This window comes from Pristiophorus japonicus, chromosome X (genome assembly GCF_044704955.1).
Source record: "Pristiophorus japonicus isolate sPriJap1 chromosome X, sPriJap1.hap1, whole genome shotgun sequence".
In the NCBI taxonomy this organism is placed as follows: domain Eukaryota; kingdom Metazoa; phylum Chordata; class Chondrichthyes; family Pristiophoridae; genus Pristiophorus; species Pristiophorus japonicus.
In genome coordinates, this window is record NC_092010.1 from 35,281,164 (window position 1) to 35,301,857 (window position 20,694).

General features: G+C 40.9%; 2 protein-coding genes across 6 annotated transcripts in view; one reads left to right on the plus strand and one right to left on the minus strand.

The window, feature by feature from the left end:
• The window catches only part of zc3h10 (zinc finger CCCH-type containing 10), a 32,290-nt gene extending 25,766 nt beyond the window's left edge, over positions 1–6,524 (minus strand). For all 3 annotated transcript variants that reach the window (XR_011588763.1, XR_011588764.1, XM_070869588.1), the window contains exon 1: positions 6,287–6,524. The gene's annotated coding sequence lies outside the window, so the exon portion shown is untranslated. The remainder of the gene's footprint in view (positions 1–6,286) is intronic.
• Positions 6,525–6,591: 67 nt separating this feature from the next.
• Positions 6,592–19,840, plus strand: LOC139240973 (zinc finger CCCH domain-containing protein 10-like). 3 transcript variants are annotated; one of them, XM_070869594.1, is made up of 3 exons: positions 6,592–6,640; positions 8,117–8,180; positions 13,795–19,840. In XM_070869594.1, the coding sequence occupies exon 3, from the start codon at positions 13,843–13,845 to the stop codon at positions 15,514–15,516; it is 1,674 nt and encodes a 557-aa protein (XP_070725695.1). In that variant the 5' UTR covers positions 6,592–6,640; positions 8,117–8,180; positions 13,795–13,842; the 3' UTR covers positions 15,517–19,840. The 3 variants fall into 3 exon arrangements, with proteins under 3 accessions (XP_070725695.1, XP_070725693.1, XP_070725696.1); XM_070869592.1 differs by having other exon boundaries at positions 6,605–6,903; XM_070869595.1 differs by having other exon boundaries at positions 6,607–6,636.
• The last annotated feature ends 854 nt before the right edge of the window (positions 19,841–20,694 follow it).

The following is a 20,694-nucleotide window of genomic DNA, read 5'->3' on the forward strand; positions in this document are numbered from 1 at the left end:
TCAATGAAGTGCTTAATAACATAATTAACTCTACATTTCTTTTTAGAAATGATTGACTCGAGCAGTCCACATTCATTTCTGTAGAAATAAACAACACTCATCAAAATAATCAGATCCAACAAAAAGTTAAATATGACAATTAAAAGCAGTTGTTTGGAAAACATAATATGGAAAATGTGTGGAACTCAACACAATTGCTGTTCATTTCTCAACTAATAGTACAGTTTACACCAACAGCAGAACAGAGAACTGATCCTCCTTCTTCTGAATGGAGTACAGGGCATACACTCTGTGGGTACGAGAGTTCACATAACCCAAGTACCTCAAATGTTCTTTCTGGGTAGTCTATGGGATCAGCACATGATGATTTAAAACAGCTTTCTGTTGAGCAGGTGTTGTAAATTGTGTGAACAGGCCTAAAAGCAAGGATATCTTCACAGGAAAGTAAAATAGTAGAATGTGTAAGAGTTACTCAAATGGTCTGGAATATGTCAACTTGGTCACTTGTGATTAGGGGAATGGGAAGAATTTTGAACAGCAATCAAGCACTTGTGTTTATGGTAATGCATGTTTGTTTAGTTCATGCTATTCTGTCGACATTTGTATGTATCTTTGATGTACTATGATTTATTGGTTGTATGCATGGAAGTAGGACTAGCTGAAGTGATCTTGCAGAGAGTCGGCACAGGCGCGACTGGCCGAATGGCCTCTTACTGTGTTGTAATGATTCTATGATTCAGTATAGTGATAGAAACATAGAAACATAGAAAATAGGTGCAGGAGCAGGCCATTCAGCCCTTCTAGTCTGCACCGCCATTCAATGGCTGAACATGAAACTTCAGTACCCCCTTCCTGCTTTCACGCCATACCCCTTGATCAAAGGTGAAATTTGGTATAAGAAATGTGAGTGAACCGCTGTTCAGCAGATTATACTGGAATGGTGTAATATGGAAAGACCTCAGCTCTCATACTGGTTTTGTGAAGTATAAAAAGACCTGCGAGCTTATACTCAAATCATGAAGTATGTGTCACAGAACCCATACCGGTTGCGGATGGTACTGAGGTTTCAATAAAGTTCTGATCCTGCGTTGCTACAACTGAGTGTGTGTGTAATTTGGTGTTTAAAGTAACGAGACGAAAAGAAGAAGAAAACAGTCCAATTCTTTGATAATTTTTTTTGGAACTTTAAGTGTCAAGACTGGTTAATAATATCTTGCCCTCCTTCCCCCCCCCCCCCCGCCCACCCCCATTATTGGGAGCTTCACTGTAGCAGAAGTAGAGGGTATCAGCTTTCAATATGACGAACTGCAATCCCCACAAATTTATAGTCTTGTAGTTTCACAAAGAAAAATTTCAACAGCAGCACTTGCTTGACAAGTGGAACCGACTGGATGATTATGCAGATTTGGGAGAGGAGGGGTAAGAAAGACAAGTCAAATAGATGTTTTGCACCTTGTGCTAAATCCAAGGTTAAACAGCAAGCCCGAGGTTCACAATCAGTGAAAGCATCGAAAGTAGCCTTACATTCTTGTGAGCAAGTGAGCTATTAATGCATAAAATCCACAATAACCAGCTTGCATTGTGCACTTCAGAGACCATAATCTCTTTATTACATTTAGACCAGACGTGCTTTGATTAAAAAAGGAGAAAATCAGGAGCAACTTCGTCCCACAATACCATACATGACTTTGAAAAGGATCATACTGTACATCAAGTTACAGCCCACCCGAGCATCACTAGGACATCAAACCAGCCGCACAGCCAAAGGTAGGGTCGTTAGTTTGCGGCCTCTGTCTAGCTACCCACCTTCCACATGGCCACCACCAAGAAAATATCATAATTCGGAAGTGTGTAACACTACTATGCCAAATAACTATAGACTGCACCAACAGATTTATTGCAAGCACACAATTGCACCAGCAAATGTGAAATTCTGGAAAAAAAACAGGATTACTGGAAAGACTAAAGGGCTCCTCCAATGCTCAAAGATTTTAATCCACCGAGTAGCAGAGCTATACAGAGCAGCAAAGACTTGGGCTTGGTCCCTGGTCTGTGCTGAGTGAGCTGTTTCCAGCGAGGGCAGCATCAAGGATGTTACAATTGCCTCAATGACCCTGGGTAGGGGGTGAAATCAACTAGATTGCCAGGCAGGATTAGCATACCAATATGTTGTGCCATGGAATGCTAGAATGCAGGCTCCCCTCCTGCAAATGCTCCAAATGTCAGGTTTCCTGACCTGAGTCACATCGTCAAGCAAAATCCATGGTCTTCCTCAGAGTGGGAAGCAGGAAAAACTTGGAAAGCAAATCACTGTCATATGCCTCCTAGCAAACGGTTACATCATGGCATCAGCAAAGGCCTGGGTGCCTATAATACTGCTGTATACTCATCTCAGAAACATTTGGATTGTGCACTTACGCTGCTGATCTCCACATTTTTCCACTGGGTTCCTAGAAAACATCAATCCACCACTTTAGGGGCAAGGAGCAGAGGACAGTAACGAGCACAGAAACTGCAAATTCCTGAAAAGTTTTTTTTTAAAGTTTTCCACCCTCAGCAGTTTGGGAGGAAAATGTTCCCTGCCATTAGGCACACAGCAGACAGAAAGTAATGTCCTAGGTTTAATCCTTGGTTTATACAGACAGGCTGATACTATAAGAGGCATCAGCATTTCCAGAGTGATGTGTGGCTGAATCCCTGTCCCTGATTATTATTCTGTTAAACTGCTGGAAATGTGCCTATGTGGGTATGAGGTACAAATAGCATTAGGTAGGCTGCAATGCTCCTCACGGTCAAATAGCCTATTGGCACTCACTGCCCAGGTCACACGTGCAGAATGTCCACTTGGGTGAGGCACTGGAGGGCTGTCAGCACCTGTGGAACCGTACATCCAGATGAGTCACTATTTTCAGGAAAAGATTGGCATGAGGTAGGGAAAAAAAGTGGAGTGCTTCGAAAAAACCTTACATGCATCGTGATTATGAAATTTTTCAGTTCTCAATTTCAGGATATCAATTAAGGATTCACCATCTCCTTTTTCCATGGGTATCTCATTTGCATCAGAGCAATTCTACTAGTGACAGGTGTTAGTGCACGTCAAATAGCTCAGCTACATCAAAGAAATTGTAACCTTGATGCACAAATTTGTTTTCAAATTTGTCTTCAAATTTGTAGTGTCTGAGAAAAATATTTAGGGGTAATTTTCACCCCCACTACTTTTCTCTCTTTTCCAGATGATGATCCACTGTCAAATTCTTGAAAGTTGATTTGCTTCATTTAACAATTAATCTATCCTGCAAGACCCAACATGTTTCAGAAAGAGTAATACAGTATTTTGAGTGTACTGTACTCTAACCTAAAATAATTTCATTTGAAAATGACAATATCTTCAAGCATGGGGGGGCAGCTTTCATATGCTGATGATATTCAGCTTTACCTTTCTGGCATTATCTTCAACTATTACTATGTTGTTCAACTGCTTGTCTCATAATTGTGGATGAGTCAAAACTTTTTCCAGCTCAACACTGACAAAACCAAAGCCACCCTGTTCAGCTCCCACCTGAAACTCTGCACCCTAGCCTACATTTCACCATGCATAGGCTGAACCAGACAGTGCATAACCTCAGTATCCTGTTGAACCCTCAAATTAGTTTCAAACCTCATATTGCATTACTTGCAAAAACCACCTCCATCCCTACTTCATCCCCATCGTTGCTGAAGCTCCCATCCATGCCTTTATCACTTCCAAGCTTGACTTCTCCACTGCTACCCTCCACTGGCCCCAAACTTCAACTCATTTAAACATCTGCTACCCCATATTAAGTCCCACTCGCTTCAGTCTTCCACTGGCTAGACACAGCACACAGATTCCAAAATTCTCATCTACAAATCTCTCCATGGCCTTACCCCCAACCTACTTATGGAATCTTCTCCAGTTCTAGGTTTCAGTTCACACTTTTTGCTCTTGAGTCTGAACTAACTGTGCATCACAGACCGCTTCCCCCTTCCCTCTCTCCCCTTGATGGCAGAGCCTTTAGCTATCAATGCCCATATTCTTGAATTCTCTTCCTAAATCCCTTCCAGCTTGCTACATCTTTCCCCACCTTCAAAAGTCTCCTTAAAACCCCTCTTTTAGTGTCAACTGTGGCTCAGTGGGTAGCATTCTCGCCTCTGAGTCAGAGGGTTGTGGGTTCAAGTCCCACTCCAGAGTGAGCACAAAAATCTAGGCTGACACTCCAGTGCAGTACTGAGGGAGTGCTGCACAGTTGGAGGTGCCATTTTTCAGATAAAATGTTAAAACCGAGGCCTCGTCTGCTCTCTCAAGTGAACGAAAAAGATCTCATGGCACTATTTCAAAGAAAAGCAGGGGAGTTCTCCCCCATGTCCTGGGCAATATTTATTCCTCAATCAATATCACTAAAACAGATTATCTGGTCATTGTCACATTGCTGTTTGTGGGAGCTTGCTGTGTGCAAATTGGCTGCCGCGTTTCCTACATTACTACAATCCAAAAGTACTTCATTGGCTGTAAAGTGCTTTGGGGCATCCTGAGGAATAGAAATACAACTCTTTCTTTGTTTAACTACACCTTCGGTTACCTCACCTAACTCTCACTGAGTGTCCAATCCCCTCCCCATGAAGTCCCTTGGGACATTTTGTTACATTAAAAGACGTTATACAAGCAAGCATTTTGCCCCGGGAACAAAAGTCTTATCAAGTAATACAACCTATTAATAGCAGATATTGAATCCTTAGGTGTTTCAAATGCATGGGCGATCCATAAATTCTCAAAACAATGCTTTTAAAGTCTGATTTATTGAGCACCATATGCCACAGTCCCAAAACGGCTCGCATCAAAGTGACAAATAACATCCTTTGTGACTGTGACAAAGGTAAACTATCCCTCCTCGTTCTTCTCGACCCATTTGCAGCCTTTGACACGGTTGACCACTCCATCATCCTCCTTCAACGCCTCTCCACCACCGTCCAGCTGGGTGGAAATGCACTCGCCTGGTTCCATTCTTATCTATCTAATTGTAGCCAGAAAATCACCTGCAATGGCTTCTCTTGCCACTCCTGCATCATTACCTCTGGTGTCCCCCAAGGATCGGTCCTTGGTCCCCTCCTATTTCTCATCTATATGCTGCCCCTTGGCAACATCATCCAAAAACACACCGTCAGTTTCCACATGTATGCTGACAACACCCAGCTCTACCTCACTACCACTTTTCTCGACCCCTCCATGGTCTCTAAATTGTCAGATTGCTTGTCCGACATCCAGGACTCGATGAGCAGAAATTTTCTCCAATTAAATATCAGGAAGACCAAAGCCATTGTCTTTGGTCCCCGCCACAAACTGCGTTCCCTCTCCCCAGCATCTGTCTGAGGCTGAACCACACTGTTCACAACCTAGGTGTCATATCTGACCCTGAATTGAGCTTCCGGCCACATATCCATGCATAACTAAAACTGCCTATTTCCACCTCCGTAATATTGCCCGTCTCTGCCCCCTGCCTCAGCTCATCTGCTGCTGAAGCCCTCATTCATGCCTTTGTTACCTCTAGAGTTGAGTACTCAACGCACTCCTAGCTGGCCTCCCACATTCTACCCTACGTAAACTAGAGGTGATCCAAAACTCGGCTGCCCGTGTCCTAACTCGCACCAAGTCCTGCTCATCCATCACCCCCTGTGCTCGCTGACCTACATTGGCTCCCGGTTAAGCAACACCTCGATTTCAAAATTCTCATCCTTGTTTACAAATCCCTCCATACCTCTGTAATCTCCTCCAGCCCCGCCGAGATGTCTGCACTCCTCAAATTCTGCCCTCTTGAGCATCCCTGATTATAATCGCTCCACCATCGGTGCTCGTGCCTTTAGCTGCCTGGGCCCCAAACTCTGGAACTCCCTCCCTAAACCTCTCCTCCTTCAAGACGCTCCTTAAAACATACCTCTCTGACCAAGCTTTTGGTCATCTGCCCTAATTTCTTAATGAGGCTCGGTATCAAATTTATTGTTTTGTCTCATTACACTCCTGTGAAGCGCCTTGGAACGTTTTACTACGTTAAAGGCGCTATATAAATACAAGTTGTGTACAGTAACAAGCTTGTCGAAGACTCGAAGGCTGTCCTGGGATTTCGAGGCCTCAAATTGTGGCTGCATGAAATAACTGCACACATACGAATACAGAATTAAACCTTCACTCTGAATATTTAAACTGTCGGAGTAATCAACAGAATGGGTCAAACAGTTACAAAATAAGACAGAAAACAGGGACATATTTACATACATGGTTCAGCTCCTTTACTCCAATCACAACGAGCAAACAGGTCCACCCAGACAAGCGATTTATCGCCAAAGAACTGCGTTTAATTTCTTTGTCAGATTAAGAACTTGATCCACAATTTTCAATTAAAACGTATTTAAACTGAATTCCCCCAAAGATCAATTTTGAAATTAAATGTCCGAAAATACTGTAACGCAAAATGGTGCCCAACCGCACGGACCGACGTTACCTGTCGCTCAACAAGCGCTGGCTGAAGAGACGCCCCGACAGCGTCTTCTGTGGTCGTGCTTATCTCGGAGGACCTGAGTTCGATGTTCGGAGGACTAAGTTGGGAAAAAAAAAGGTTGAACCGTGTAGGTAAATGTGTCCCTGTTTCTGTGTGTTTTATAGATCGCTTTTGTTCCAGTATCGGTCGAGTGTAATTATTTGTTTCTGCGGTTCTATAAAAAAGAAAGAGCCAGGGGATTTTTTCCCCCCATTTGTGCGCTGGAAGCTGTGTCAATTGGTGCAAATCATTTGAGGCCTAGAAGCGCAATTGAAGCCTCGCTGCAAGTTCGAGAACTTTCCGCCACCAGAGCTGTCAACATCGCCACTTCGCGCGAGTTTCCCACTGGATGCCGGTAGGCCTAAGAACGAGAATTGTTGGGTGGGAAAGAGAGAGGCCTCATGCCCGGTGTTCTGTTAAAGCTTACAATCGGCTTAAAAGAATGGGATTGTAGATTCACTGTACAAACAAATACATACTGTCTAACTAGAAATCTAAATCAGGAGCTGTTAAAGAGTACCCAAGCTTAAAGTCTCGTTTTCAATTACGAGACTCCAACACAATTTTAACATTTTGATTTTAAAATTTCCTGTTTAAAAATTATTTCAAGCCACTTTCATCCCGTTTGCTCCAGAAGCCGGTTTTCTGCTGATCGCATAGCGGGGTACAGTACCAAGGGTGCTGCTCACCCTCCAGTGCTTCACCCAAATGGCTAAACACCATTCTTCATTTAGAATCCAATATATCGGCAGGCTGTTGAACTTGGGGAAGGAGAAGACCATCAAAGCTGAGCCTGATCCAGCAGGCGTCAGTGATGGGGAAGGAGTCAGAACCCTGGCTGATTCATTCTTTCCTTCCTCCTTGTCCTTCCCTAGCTCACTGATAGTGAATTAATTCAATCAGATAATTCGGCAATGACTGGAGATTGAAGCCGAGCCTTCCTGGTCCACGTAGTGCAGTACTACACCAGCTGAGCCATTGAAGTCCTAAAATTTTGAAAGAAAGACTTGCATTTATATTGCGCCTTTCACGATCAGTGGACTTCGCAAAGCGCTTTTGGAGTGTAGTTACTGTTGTAATGTGGGAAACGCAGCAGCCAATTTGCACACAAGCAAGCTCCCACAAACAACAATGTGATTATGACCAGATAATTTGTTGTTTTGTTATGTTGATTGAGGGATAAATATATTGGCCAGGGCACAGGCGATAACTCCCCTGCTCTTCAAAATAGTGCCATGGGATCTTTTATGTCCACTTGAGAGAGCAGATCGGGCCTCGGTTTAACGTCTTCTCTCAAAGACGGCATCGCCAACAATACAGTGCTCCCTCGCCTAGATTTTTGTGCTCCAGTCCTGGTTATGTGATTCAACATAAATAAGTTTTAAACAACAACGCCAACAACTTGTATTTATATAGCGCCGTTAACATAGTAAAATATCCCAAGGTGCTTCACAAGAATATTATAAGACAAAAAAATCTTTCTTGGTAACTGGATTTAAAAAAATATATTTCCAAATGTGACTGCTACTTAGTTATACAACGTTATTATTTCCTTTCTTCCTTCTTAGGTCACTCCATATTTTGCCATTCAAGAAGAGGAGTAAGCGGCAAGCTTTAGTTGGCCACTTAAAGGTATGAAGGAAGGTGAATGTTTCTTAGATTTTTTTTTATCTGCCACCCTGTGAGGAAACACCAGATTTTTGCTTTGTGACTCCATTTTGCAGCTAACATTGGGACCTTGCAATGTGAAAAGTCTTAGAGATGAACTTAAAGATGCTGTCCTGTCAAATTTTATCCCCTTGTCCCTCCTAAAGTCAGTGATTCGTGCTGAGGTACGAGTCCACAGGTGGCGACATTCCTTTAGTACTTTGCCCAAGTGGTTATTATTAACCCGAGTATAAATATTGACAACTACTCAACTAAGGAGACCCATAGCCAAGCTTAATCCTGTCTTTGCGCAGTGTCCGTATTTGTACTTTTAATGGTGTTCGAGCTAGAACCCAAACTATTTTTTGAAATCTTAATAGTCAAGGGATGTTGAAGCCGATTTTGTTCCTCCACTGCTGCCCTAGTTGAGATCAGCTAACTTAGTGCAGACTGTGGGATGAACCTGGAACCATGCTATTCTGTATGGCTCCTCAGTACTACACCATAAGTTTCATTTGCCTACTGAGTTGCTGATTGGGGGAAGAAAAGATTGATTTTATGTGCTTTTTGACTGGACTGGATTGCTACATTGTTTTGTAAAAAAAGAATACAAAGTACTGTCACATCTGTATTTCTTAGGTAAGAAAATGGTTACGGTATGACCGCCCTGCCCTGCATAATAACATTGAAGTGAGTTCAGAAATAAAAATTGGACCAGAAACTGGTTGGGATTATTTACCAAAATGCTATATTCTGCTAAAGAGGAGCTGAACTTGACGATTCGGAAGGACAGACAGAAAGGAAAAGGAGGTGGGCTAGCTCTGTTGATAAAGGATGGAATCACTGCAATAGTGACAAACGATATTGGCTCAAATGATCAGGATGTTGAAACAGTTTGGGTGGAGATAAGGAATAATAAGGGGAAAAAGTCACAAGTGGGCGTTGTCTATAGGCCCCCTAACAGTAGCAACTCTGTTGGTCGGAGCAGAAACCAGCAAATAGTGGGAGCTTGTAAAAAGGGAACCGCAATAATCATGGGTGATTTTAACCTCCATATTGATTGGACAAATCAAATTGGTCAGAGTAGCCTTGAGGAAGAGTTCATAGTGCATAAGGGACGGGTTCCTTGAGCAGTATGTAACAGAACCAACCAGGGGGCAGCCTAATCTTAGATCTGGTTCTGTGTAATGAGACAGGATTAATAAACAATCCCCTAGTAAAGGATCCCCTTGGAATGAGTGATCATAGCATGGTTGAATTTCAAATTTAGATGGGGGGGCGAGAAAGTTGGATCTCAAACCAGCGTACTAAGCTTAAATAAAGGAAATTACAAAGGTATGCGGGCAGAGTTGGCTAAAGTGGACTGGGAAAATAGATTAAAGTGTAGGACGGTTGATGAACAGTGGTATACATTTAAGGAGATATTTCATAACTCTCAAGAAAAATATATTCTAGTGAGGAGGAAAGGGTGTAAAAGAAAAGATAGCCATCCGTGGCTAATTAAAGAAATAAAAGATGGTATCCAATTAAAAACAAGGGCATACAAAGTGTCCAAAACTAGTGGGAGGCCAGAAGATTGGGAAGCTTTTAAAAGCCAGCAAAGAATGACTTAAAAAAAATGATTAAGAAAGGGAAGATAGACTATGAAAGTAAACTAGCACAAAATATAAAAACAGATAGCAAGAGTTTCTACAGGTATATAAAAAGAAAAAGAGTGGCTAAAGTAAATGTTGGTCCCTTAGAGGACGAGACCGGGGAATTAGTGATGGGGAACATGGAAATGGCAGGAACTCTGAACAAATATTTTGTATCATTCTTTACAGTAGAGGACACTAAAAATATCCCAACAGTGGATTGTCAAGGGGCTATAGGGGGAGAGGAACTTAACACAATCACAATCACTAAGGAGGTGGTACTCAGCAAGATAATGGGACTAAAGGCGGATAAATCCCCTGGACCTGATGGCTTGCATCCTAGAGAAGTAGCGGCAAAGATAGTGGATGCTTTGGTTGTAATTTACCAAAATTCCCTGGATTCTGGGGAGGTCCCAGCAGATTAGAAAATTGCAAATGTAGCACCCTTATTTAAAAAAGGAGGCAGACAAAAAGCAGGAAACTAGACCAGTTAGCCTAACATCTGTGGTTGGGAAAATGTTGGAGTCCATTATTAAAGAAGCAGTCGTAGGACATTTGGAAAAACATACTTCAGTCAGGCAGTCGGCATGGATTTATGAAAGGGAAGTCATGTTTGACACATTTGCTGGTATTTTTTGAGGATGTAATAAACAGGGTGGATAAAGGGAAACCAGTGGATGTGGTGTATTTGGACTTCCAGAAGGCATTTGACAAGGTGCCACATAAAAGGTTACTGCACAAGATAAAAGGTTACTGCACAAGATAAAAGTTCACAGGGTTGGGGGTAATATATTAACATGGATAGAGCATTGGCTAACTAACAGAAAACAGAGAGTCGGGATAAATGGTTCAGTCTCGGGTTGTCAATCGGTAACTAGTGGGGTGCCGCAGAGATCAGTGCTGGGACCCTAACTATTTACAATCTATATTAACGACTTGGATGAATGTAGCCAAGTTTGCTGACTATACAAAGATGGGAGGAAAAGCAATGTGTGAGGAGGACACAAAAAAAACCCTGCAAAAGGACATAAACCAGCTAAGTGAGTTGGGCAAATATTTGGCAGTTGGAGTATAATGTTGGAAAGTGTGAGGTTATGCACTTTGGCAGAAAAAAATCAAAGAGCAAGTTATTATTTAAATGAAGAAAAATTGCAAAGTGCTGCAGTACAGCGGAACCTGGGGGGTCCTGGTGCATGAAACACAAAAGTAGTATGCAGATACAGCAAGTGATCAGGAAGGCCAATGGAATCTTGGCCTTTATTGCAAAGGGGATGGAGTATAAAAGCAGGGAAGTCTTTTTACAGCTATACAAGGTATTGGTGAGGCCACAATTGGAATACTGCACACAGTTCTGGTTTCCATATTTAAGAAAGGATATACTTGCTTTGGAGGCAGTTCAGAGAAGGTTCACTAGGTTGATTCTGGAGATGAGGGGGTTGAGTATGAGGAAAGGTTGAGTAGGTTGGGCCTCTACTCATTGGAATTCAGAAGATTGAGAGGTGATCTTATCAAAACGTATAAGATTATGAGGGGGCTTGACAAGGTGGATGCAGAGAGGATGTTTCCACTGATAGGGGAGACTAGAACCAGGGGGCATAATCTTAGAATAAGGGGCTGTCCATTTAAAACTGAGATGAGGAGGAATTTCTTCTCTGAGGCTTGTAAATCTGTGGAGGCTGGGTCATTGAATAAATTTAAGACAGGGATAGACAGTTTCTTAACCGATAAGGGGTTATGGGGAGCGGGCAGGGAAGTGGACCTGAGTCCATGATCGGATCAGCCATGATCGTATTAAATGGTGGAGCAGGCTCGAGGAGCCGTATGGCCTACTCCTGCTCCTATTTCTTGCGTTCTTATGAACTGAAAGTTCAAAACTCTCAAAGGTACAACACAACTTAAAATTGTCTGATACCACTTATCAACATTATTTTGGTAAAACTATTCAGTGCTGTAAATATGCTACTTTTGGAATCAACAAATTAATTCAGTGTTTGGGATTGTAAAAAAAGGAAATTGATGAACTGAACTTGAAGCAATTTGTCAGATAGTTGTGACTTTCTTGCATTGAACTTTGAGGAATAATTTACACATTTTATTTGACTGAATGCAGTCCACGTGTTCTAGATCACTTGGCAATAACAGACCTGTACTCTGGCAGCAGGAAATGAAATGCAGCAGGTCATTCCTCCTCCTTCCAGACCCATACTCTTGGATACAAATAAAAATAGTGCAGTTCAAGATTTTTTTTAAAAATGTGAAACTTGGGCCCATGGCCTTTCCTACTGAACACCATAAAGATTGAAAAGAGGAGAAAAGATAAGGTAAGCCAAGGTACATTAATTAGGTCGGAGAAAGGGAGGTAAAGAGTTTGATCATTTTGAGGTCCTGAGAAAGAATGAGTTCGAGTAAGGAACAGTGTGATGAGTTTTGATTTAATCACAGTGAGGATGTAGAAAAAGTGTGTAAGGTAGCATATTTGGAGCTTAGGCAGAACAGAAGAAGAAAGTTCAGAGGTGCACTGATCATATTAATATGAATTAAAATTTAAAGGTTGCAAAAGAAGAAAGAGGGGGCTAACCGGCAAGCTTTTCTTGCATCATGTCTAGAAATATGAAAGGTGCCAGAATGGGACAATCTCTTTTTCCCCCTCCCCCTCAAAATATGGGAGCAATACTCAAGTTTTTGATAGACATGAGCTTCATCACGAGTTAACAGCCTTTGAGGGAGAAACGGTTTTTGGCACAAAAGAAGGAGCGCAGCTTCTTGGGAACAGCTTTAGCAATAGAGGAGACGCGGAAGTTTTGTTTGAGATCAGAGGAGATGATGTAAAAGGACAAAGCAGAACTAATGATAGGGCTATCAAAGACAAAAAGTGGTAGCTGCTAGTTGGACTTGAGAAAGAGAGAGTAAGGAGTTATCTTTTGAAGAAACAAGATTTTATTGCCTCATCGAAGGGCATATTAAGCTGACAATATATGTTGAAGATGTCATAGAAAACCGGGCTACTTGTATTGTTAGTCTTTGCTTTTTAAATCATCATTGAAAATTGCAACTTTAAAGTTATCTTGACGCTGCTTGTATTAAATGTCTATTTTCTATAAATTGGCCTTTATGAATAATGTATATTCATGGATGTAATTCATCAATAATTTTTTTTTACTGCCAACTTCTGTATGAATATATATTTCAACATCATGTCATGATTGTGTGTGTAATATGCTAATTTGCACATTTAAGAATGTTACTTAACAGCCTAAAATATACCTGTTATAATTCTTAAATTGTTAAAGTAGATATCAAATATTTGTCTTAACATCTCTGGCATTAACAGTGTTTGAAATATGAACAACAAAAATGGTGTATTTTAGTTTTTTTTAAATTAAAGGGACTACTTCTGACATGATTAGCTGTAAGAATTTTCTGCCGTATAGTTGGAATTCCATGTGAAAAGTCAACGGTTGGGTTTTCAGTATTCATTTACACAGTACTTGTTGCAACACTTTTAATTGTGGGGAGACTGAACTCTAGGCTCGGGTGAGCTAAATCAGCACCATTTCCTTGTCGTCTTTGTTCTTCAGCATGTTTCTTCAGTAGTTTGTTTCCACTGCTGATTGTAAGTCCCTGCATTTACAAATTCCTATAAAAATCAATTGCAATAGAAATTTTTTTCCCCCAAATATTTAAATCTGGATGGCAATAATGATCAAGAAGGCATATATTATTTCTTTATTGTGCCAGTGTCTTTTTCAAAACACTCTTATAAAGCATTACTATCTATGATTTTAAAAGTAAAAAGACAAATTAATGCTTGTTCTCCCTTTTTTTTTTAAATAAAACTTGATTTTCCACTATCACCCCCGAATAAGTATTTTCTATTGAATCAATGATGTAGGTGCATCTACAATGTTTTGTGAGAAAGGGATTAACCACAGTTACTTTGTACCTGGCTTCTTTTTCTTTTGCAGTTGTTTATTGAGAGACTTGGCTGAGTAGCGCAGAAATAATCTGGAAACATGTCCGAGAACGACACTGATAATTTAGTCAACAGCGGCAAATATGAGGCTGGCAAGAGCAAACGGAATGTTTGCCGAGACTTTCTGCGCAATGTCTGCACCCGTGGTAAGAATTGCAGGTACTTCCACCCGGACAATGTTGAGGCCTCCGACCTCGCCAACATAAGGAATGACACTGATAATTTAGTCAACATTGGCAATGACGAGGCTGGCAAAAGCAAACCGAACATTTGCCGACACTTTCTGCGCAATGTCTGCACCCGTGGTAAGAATTGCAGGTATTTGCACCCAGTTGCAATTGAGGCTTCTGACCTCGCTGACGTAAGGAACGACACTGATAATTTAGTCAACATTGGCAATGATGAGGCTGGCAAAAGCAAACAGAACATTTGCAGAGACTTTCTGCGCAATCTCTGCAATCGTGGTAAGAATTGCAGGTATTTTCACCCAGATGATATTGAGGTCCCCAGCCATGCTGACCTAAATGATGACGCTGATAACTTAGTCAATAATAGCAAATATGAGGCTAGCAAATATGAGGCTACCAAATATGAGGCTAGCAAGAGCAAACCGAATGTTTGCCGTGACTTTCTGCGCAATGTCTGTCACCGTGGTAAGAATTGCAGGTATTTCCACCCGGACAATGTTGAGGCCTACAATGTAGGTGACATGCGGCATGAATCAATCTTTTGTCAGTACTTTCAGAATAGTAAATGCACTCGTGAGAACTGCACGTTCATTCATGGGACAATGGGGGATGAGAATTATTACATTAAAACAGGAAAGCTTCCCGCCCACTTGCAACAGACGGTGGCTGAGAGTTTTGGGCTCTCGCCCTCTCATCTGCCGATTTCGAAGGAAATTCCGTTCTGCCGTGACTTTCTAAAGGGCAATTGTGTAAGAGCATCGAAATGTAAATTCCAGCACTTGAAACGTGATGACAATGATAAAAAAAGTATCGACAGAGTGTCACAAGATAGAGAACTTTCTCCTGAGATTTGTCGATATGACCGTTTGGATGACCTGTATGAGACTGAGAGATGTGATAATGACCAACATCCAAAAAGGAGAAGGGTGGCGGGCCTGCGGTTTGAAGTATTTGATTACAGCACTCCTAATCTGCGCCCAGCTGAATTGAGTTTTTCGGAGGAGGAAAACCACATGCTCAAAAAGCGCAATGAAGAACTCAAAAAGCAGGTGTCAAACCTAATGCTGACCAACGAGTTTCTTCTCGAACAGAATGCAGAACTGCGCAAGCAGGTGAAGTTGGGGATCCTGACCACCGGGGCTGACCCAACACAACCGCCAACTATGCACACTGTTACCAATTATAACCATAGCATAGTAGAGACTCACACCACCCTGAGCAACCAGACACTGAGGTCACAGCCCATTTCTCATCAAGAGTTGATAGCGCAAGCTAGAGCTCTTAATGCTTTATGTTCCGAAGCTACGTCCCAAAGTCCACCCCATCTTAGTGCTTCTCTGTCTTTACCCTATGCCCAGGGGATGGCATCGCCAGTCTCGATGGCACCGCTTGCCATCTCCGTTGCACCAGTGGCAGTTACACAATCACTGCCAGGAATTGCCATGAGTTATACCACCACTCAAATGGTCAGTTATCCAAATGCATCACAGAGTATGAGGTTCCTCTGTCGTGCAGAGGAGAGTTGAGATTAGAAGACGCTTCATTTGAAGCTTTACAAAAGATTTCTATTTTCCTGTTGTTGCTTCCCAGGGCAATTGCAAAAACTGAGTCAAATATGATTCTCAAAGAGGGAGTCTCACCATCAGCAACCCTTTAGCGAAAACAAAAGAACAATGAAATAATGAGGATGCTTTTTTTTCCTGTCTTAAACGATGCGTGCTGATGAACTCACCAGGGGAACTGTCTGCGCAGAATTGTACCTCAGTAATAGTAGCAAACTGAAGTTGAACCATGTTTCAGTTTGCCACTAAGTATGTCGCAAATGTTTGGGAAAAAACAAGATTAAACTGAGCCGATGTTTTTGAATGCTTTGAGAACTTGGTTTAACAACGCATTGCGATGCCCGACCAACTTAAGCTCTTCCGCTGCTGCAGTTTGAATAGGTTTTGCCGGCACTATGGCTGCTCTGTCTGCTTATGTAAAATTGGTTTCATTCAACAACAAAAAACGGAGCCTGTGCATGCGCTAAAAAGCATTGCGCCTGTTCAGCAGTTGACGTATGTGATTTTTTTTAATAACTTTTTAAACCAGGAAATTTTTACAGAAATACAACTAAATCATCCTCCTCCCCCAAAATATACACTACTGCTTTGTTTGTGGTCAGAGCAGAAATTGGAGGGTATGCGGAAGGTGGCACCACCGTCATCTTTTCTCTCTCCTGTTGGAGAAACTGTCCTGTAGCATAAATGGGACAGTTTCACCCACAAATGGGGTGCGGGGGAGGGCTGCAAATCTACAAAAATGGTTCTCTTCCTATAAATGCAGCATCAATGAGCCTGGCAGCGACAGGGACTAATTTAACAGGCGCGCATTTGAAATAAACTCACTGAAGCACCTTGGGTTAATGATCCTCAACCACTGGTGATCATTTAAGTTCTCAAGCTATCTTGTTCCACAATTCCTCGGGGTTGAGCACTCAAAGTTCAAATTGTATTAATGAGCTATATGTTAAGCAACAAAATTGTTATTTCTTTTAAAAGGGGTACTGATGGCAAGACTTCCTCTACATGACCTAAAAAACCTAAAAATCTACTACAAGATCAGTAATGGATTGATAGTCTCTGTCAAAACAAATGATTCAATGGGATACTGTATAAACTGCAGACTATTTGTTCTCCTTTCTTTCCCTCACAACTTGTGAAATTCTCTCTTTTTTTTTAGTGATTACAGATGTACTTTTATCAGTATTTTTTTTTAACCAGTTATCCTATGCCACGAATGTTAGTTCTATTTGTTTCCTTTGTTTATTCCGAGACTACAGTTAGGGTTGTTATCAGAAACAAAGTAGCAATATATTCCTTACTTTGTTGGGTTTAAATCTCCCTGATAGTTGCATGTAGACATTCTGTACCCATCTCATTTTAAAGTAAATATGCACATGGAAAGTTCATTTTCACTGATTCATAGGCATTCAATTGAAAGTATTTTAATAATTAAACATACACTGTGCCTCTTTATTTTTCTCAAGTCATCAATGTTCATGTTTTCTTTTACATTTTTGTACAAATAGATTTCCTGACCAAAGTATTTGTTGCTCTTGTATTTACTATCTTTTCCTTTCAAACCTATACAAGCCCTCTGAAAATTGGACTATAAAATGAGTACACACTTGCCACAAACATATCCACTGTAGCCCCCAAGGATATCAAAATGAAGGTAGAATGCTAAGATACTGCGATATAAGCTTGTGAATCAGACTAAAATGTTTATATAATAAATATATTTAATTTAGTACCTGGAGCATGGGAGGCTGGGTGCTGGTCCATAATTGATGGGCAAGAGCAGCATTGCAGCAGAAGATGTGTAGAAAGAATTGCTGATTTCTCATATTTGTCATGGCATTGTTGTAAGGTCGAGGCTTGGCACTCCTATATTGCCGTGCCATTTCCACGCTGGGTCAGGATACTCAGAGGGTTTCAGAGGTGCCCGCATAAATATGGCTGCTTTTTGTTTTTATTCAGCGGCAATCAAATCGCAAAACCAGTCAGTGCAAATAGGAAACATGTTCATACAAACACAAACATACTGTATAGAAGATCGATATATAAGTATATATGATTTGACTAAAATACATATTTTAGTCATGGACAGTATGAATGTATATTAAAGAGTAATATCCAACTACCCCTGCTGAAAATGCCTGTGTGATGTTGAGCAAGGACAGAATCTGGCTCGGTGTAATACGCTTCCACCCCCCCCTCAGTCGAATATCCTGTGGTGATCACTGTCTAGGCTCATAAATGAAGGATGACCACTTGGGTGAGGTACCTGTGGGCCCCCTGTTGAGCTGTACTTCAGCATGCTGTCATTGCCTTTGGGTGAGGAGGATGAGAGTAGAAAATTAGCAGAGGAAAATGATGGTGGCAAAGGCGTGCAATTATACATAGGATATAAAAGTGAAATGTAGTAAATAACATAGAATACAGTATTAATGTACACCATAGAGTTGGTAGTTCAGTTACTAATTTTGTGGTTCCACTAATTTGTACGAATGGTACATTATTGTGCCCATTTAATTGACCCTCACTCAAACAAATGACACCATTAGGTACGTCAATTACCTGCCCTACTGTCTGATAGGATGGGGCATCTGAGGGAAGTGTAAAGAGGAGGCAAGGTACTTCCAAACTAAGAGAAGGACATTCTGAAGATGAATCTGTGCCTGCCCTGCATACACTAACTATATAGTTTCCCTAATTTTCTGTACAGTACATTAGCTTCAAGTTGGCTTTAATTTTTGCAACTTTTTTTTCAATTGTAATCCATATTTGACTACAAAATTACAGACTTCTAACTTGTTAAAACTGGACATGGGAGTTTCTATTTATGTGATAGTGGCATTACTGTCAATCGGGGAACCATGTAGAAAATGCACTATGTGGGGGAGGATTAAAAGGGCCAACATCAATAGTGAGAAATTTGGGACTGAAACATGGGAAATATGAATCTTTTGCAAATCGTAGTCTCAAAATACAGCAAACACTTTACTGTTTAGAGTGTTCCTGGGATTTTGCAACATAAAGTGGAATGCCAAGATTGTTTAACTGCAGCCAGAAAATCCAAAATCCACAGGGGTTCAAAATAGATTTTCTAGGTGTAGCTTTTGAAAAATGCCCATTAATCACATTTTATCAATTTTTATGCTGAAATTATTAGTGTAGATACTGATTGTCAGTGTTCATAAAGTCCTGGATGTTCATGAAGAGTTATGATTTGAGAATCTGCAGATGTTGACTGGTACAATTTGTGTCCAGTAGATATATTCATATCACTTAAAACGTTAGAATTAAAACTGATTCAAGACCAGAATGGATGAATTCACTGTTTTTGAATGGAGCCAACTGGACTAGGAAGACTAGTGTCTTTAGGTGTGTTTCTCCTTTGGATTACATGTAATATTTTCCAAAGTTAAACCTTTCCACTGATGAGAACCTCTAGTGTAACCTAAACTTCTAGTTTACTTGTGTATCTTGTTTAATTGATATATTGTGTAAGTTGTAGTTTTAAAAAAAAATCATATTTGTGAAAAAATTAAGCGCAGAAATTTTCTCCACTCAGTGTATAACTATATCTGTTATCAGTTCATTTTTAAATGCTGAAATCTGTAATCATTTTAGAGTATGAACTATTCATTTTAAAATGGTTAGTATTTAGGAAGGGGATTCTAGTGATTAAGCATTCAGAACAGCTCTTCTGCGCAGTTTGCCAAGTATCCATTGCTTTTGGGTAGGTACCTGCCTTGAGCAAAACCTTGGCTGTCACTCAGACATATTGGATGATTTGCCATTATTAAGCTGTACAATTATATTTGGGGGAGGGTGGGGATGAAATAGGGAGACTGGGAGGCAGAGTGCCCTCCTACAGAAATGTGTACCACCTCCTGGCAGATTAAATTAGTGTTGAGTGTCCTGCGCTGCTTTGTAAAGATGGACACAGCAGTGGAAGATCTAAATTGGAAAAAAATAACAATGTTCCATGAAGCGAGAGGACATGAGTTTGTACCTGCAGTCCCCCATTCAACCGTGTCACTGATGGAAGATGTTGAACAGAGACCAGCTGTCTCCCCACATTGAAAGTATAGGGGAATAGCAGAAGGATTTGTCCCTGAGCTGTTCTTGTGTGCCTAACAGTAGCCAGTTTGAGAACAGTATAAGCAAAGGCTGGGTGAAGGACACCCTCTTTCTTGTCTGTGGGCAGTGTATGACACAAGGAGACCTTTGGTTGTAGAAAAATATGAGTCTCTTCCTGAACAAAGGAAAAAACATTGTACTTCTGTTGGATGCTAATGTGTGTGGTACAATGAAATTAAAGTTTCTCAAAGTCTTGCTTATTAGTTACTTATTTTTCTAATCACGTGTTTTCATTTTTTTCATAAATGAAATCAATTCAATGGACTTAAAAAGTATAATTCTATTCAATGAACTAAATTTTGCAGTAAAGTCGCCGGGTACTTCTTGGGTTTCCACTTCTGTGGGTGAAATCCACTGGTTTCTAATAACTTGCTTATACTGGCTCTTCTGGAGCATGTGTTCAGAGGATTGGCTCTATTTACAGTTTGGCTCAACGTGATAGTTCTATCTCCCTTTGTTTGGCTCCTCCTAATACTGTTTGAATTCATCTGCTTTATGTGCTCTGAGCTGCATTCCGATGTACTCCACAGGACAGTTTACGTAGATGTGGATGATGGCAAGCTGTGGTTGTGAAGAAAATATAGCAGCCATAGTTGACAGGTTTTAACTGACCCAGCCCTTTGTCAGATTCCTCTTTGCATTGATCCTTAAATGGAGCTGAAAATAATGGCCAAAATTTTTTTTTTTGCAAATGGTCAGATCAGAAGTTGGAAGTTAATATCAGTCATGTTCATTTACTGCAAATTCGATTATGCAGCATGGCAGCATCTGTTCAGTTAAGATCTTCGCAGTTTGGAATAAACTAAAACCACCACAGTGAAGGTGACTTCTTTTCCTTGAATGGTTTAAATAAGCAATGCTTATACTGTGCTTTGTTTTTGTATATTGCCGCATTACCTACATAGCATCACCAGTAATGAGAACGCTGGAGCACAGAAATGCAACCTATCTGAGTTGCAGCTTTACTTTTTTTAAGCGGGCTATCATTGTATATTTCCATCTGATACTGCTGAG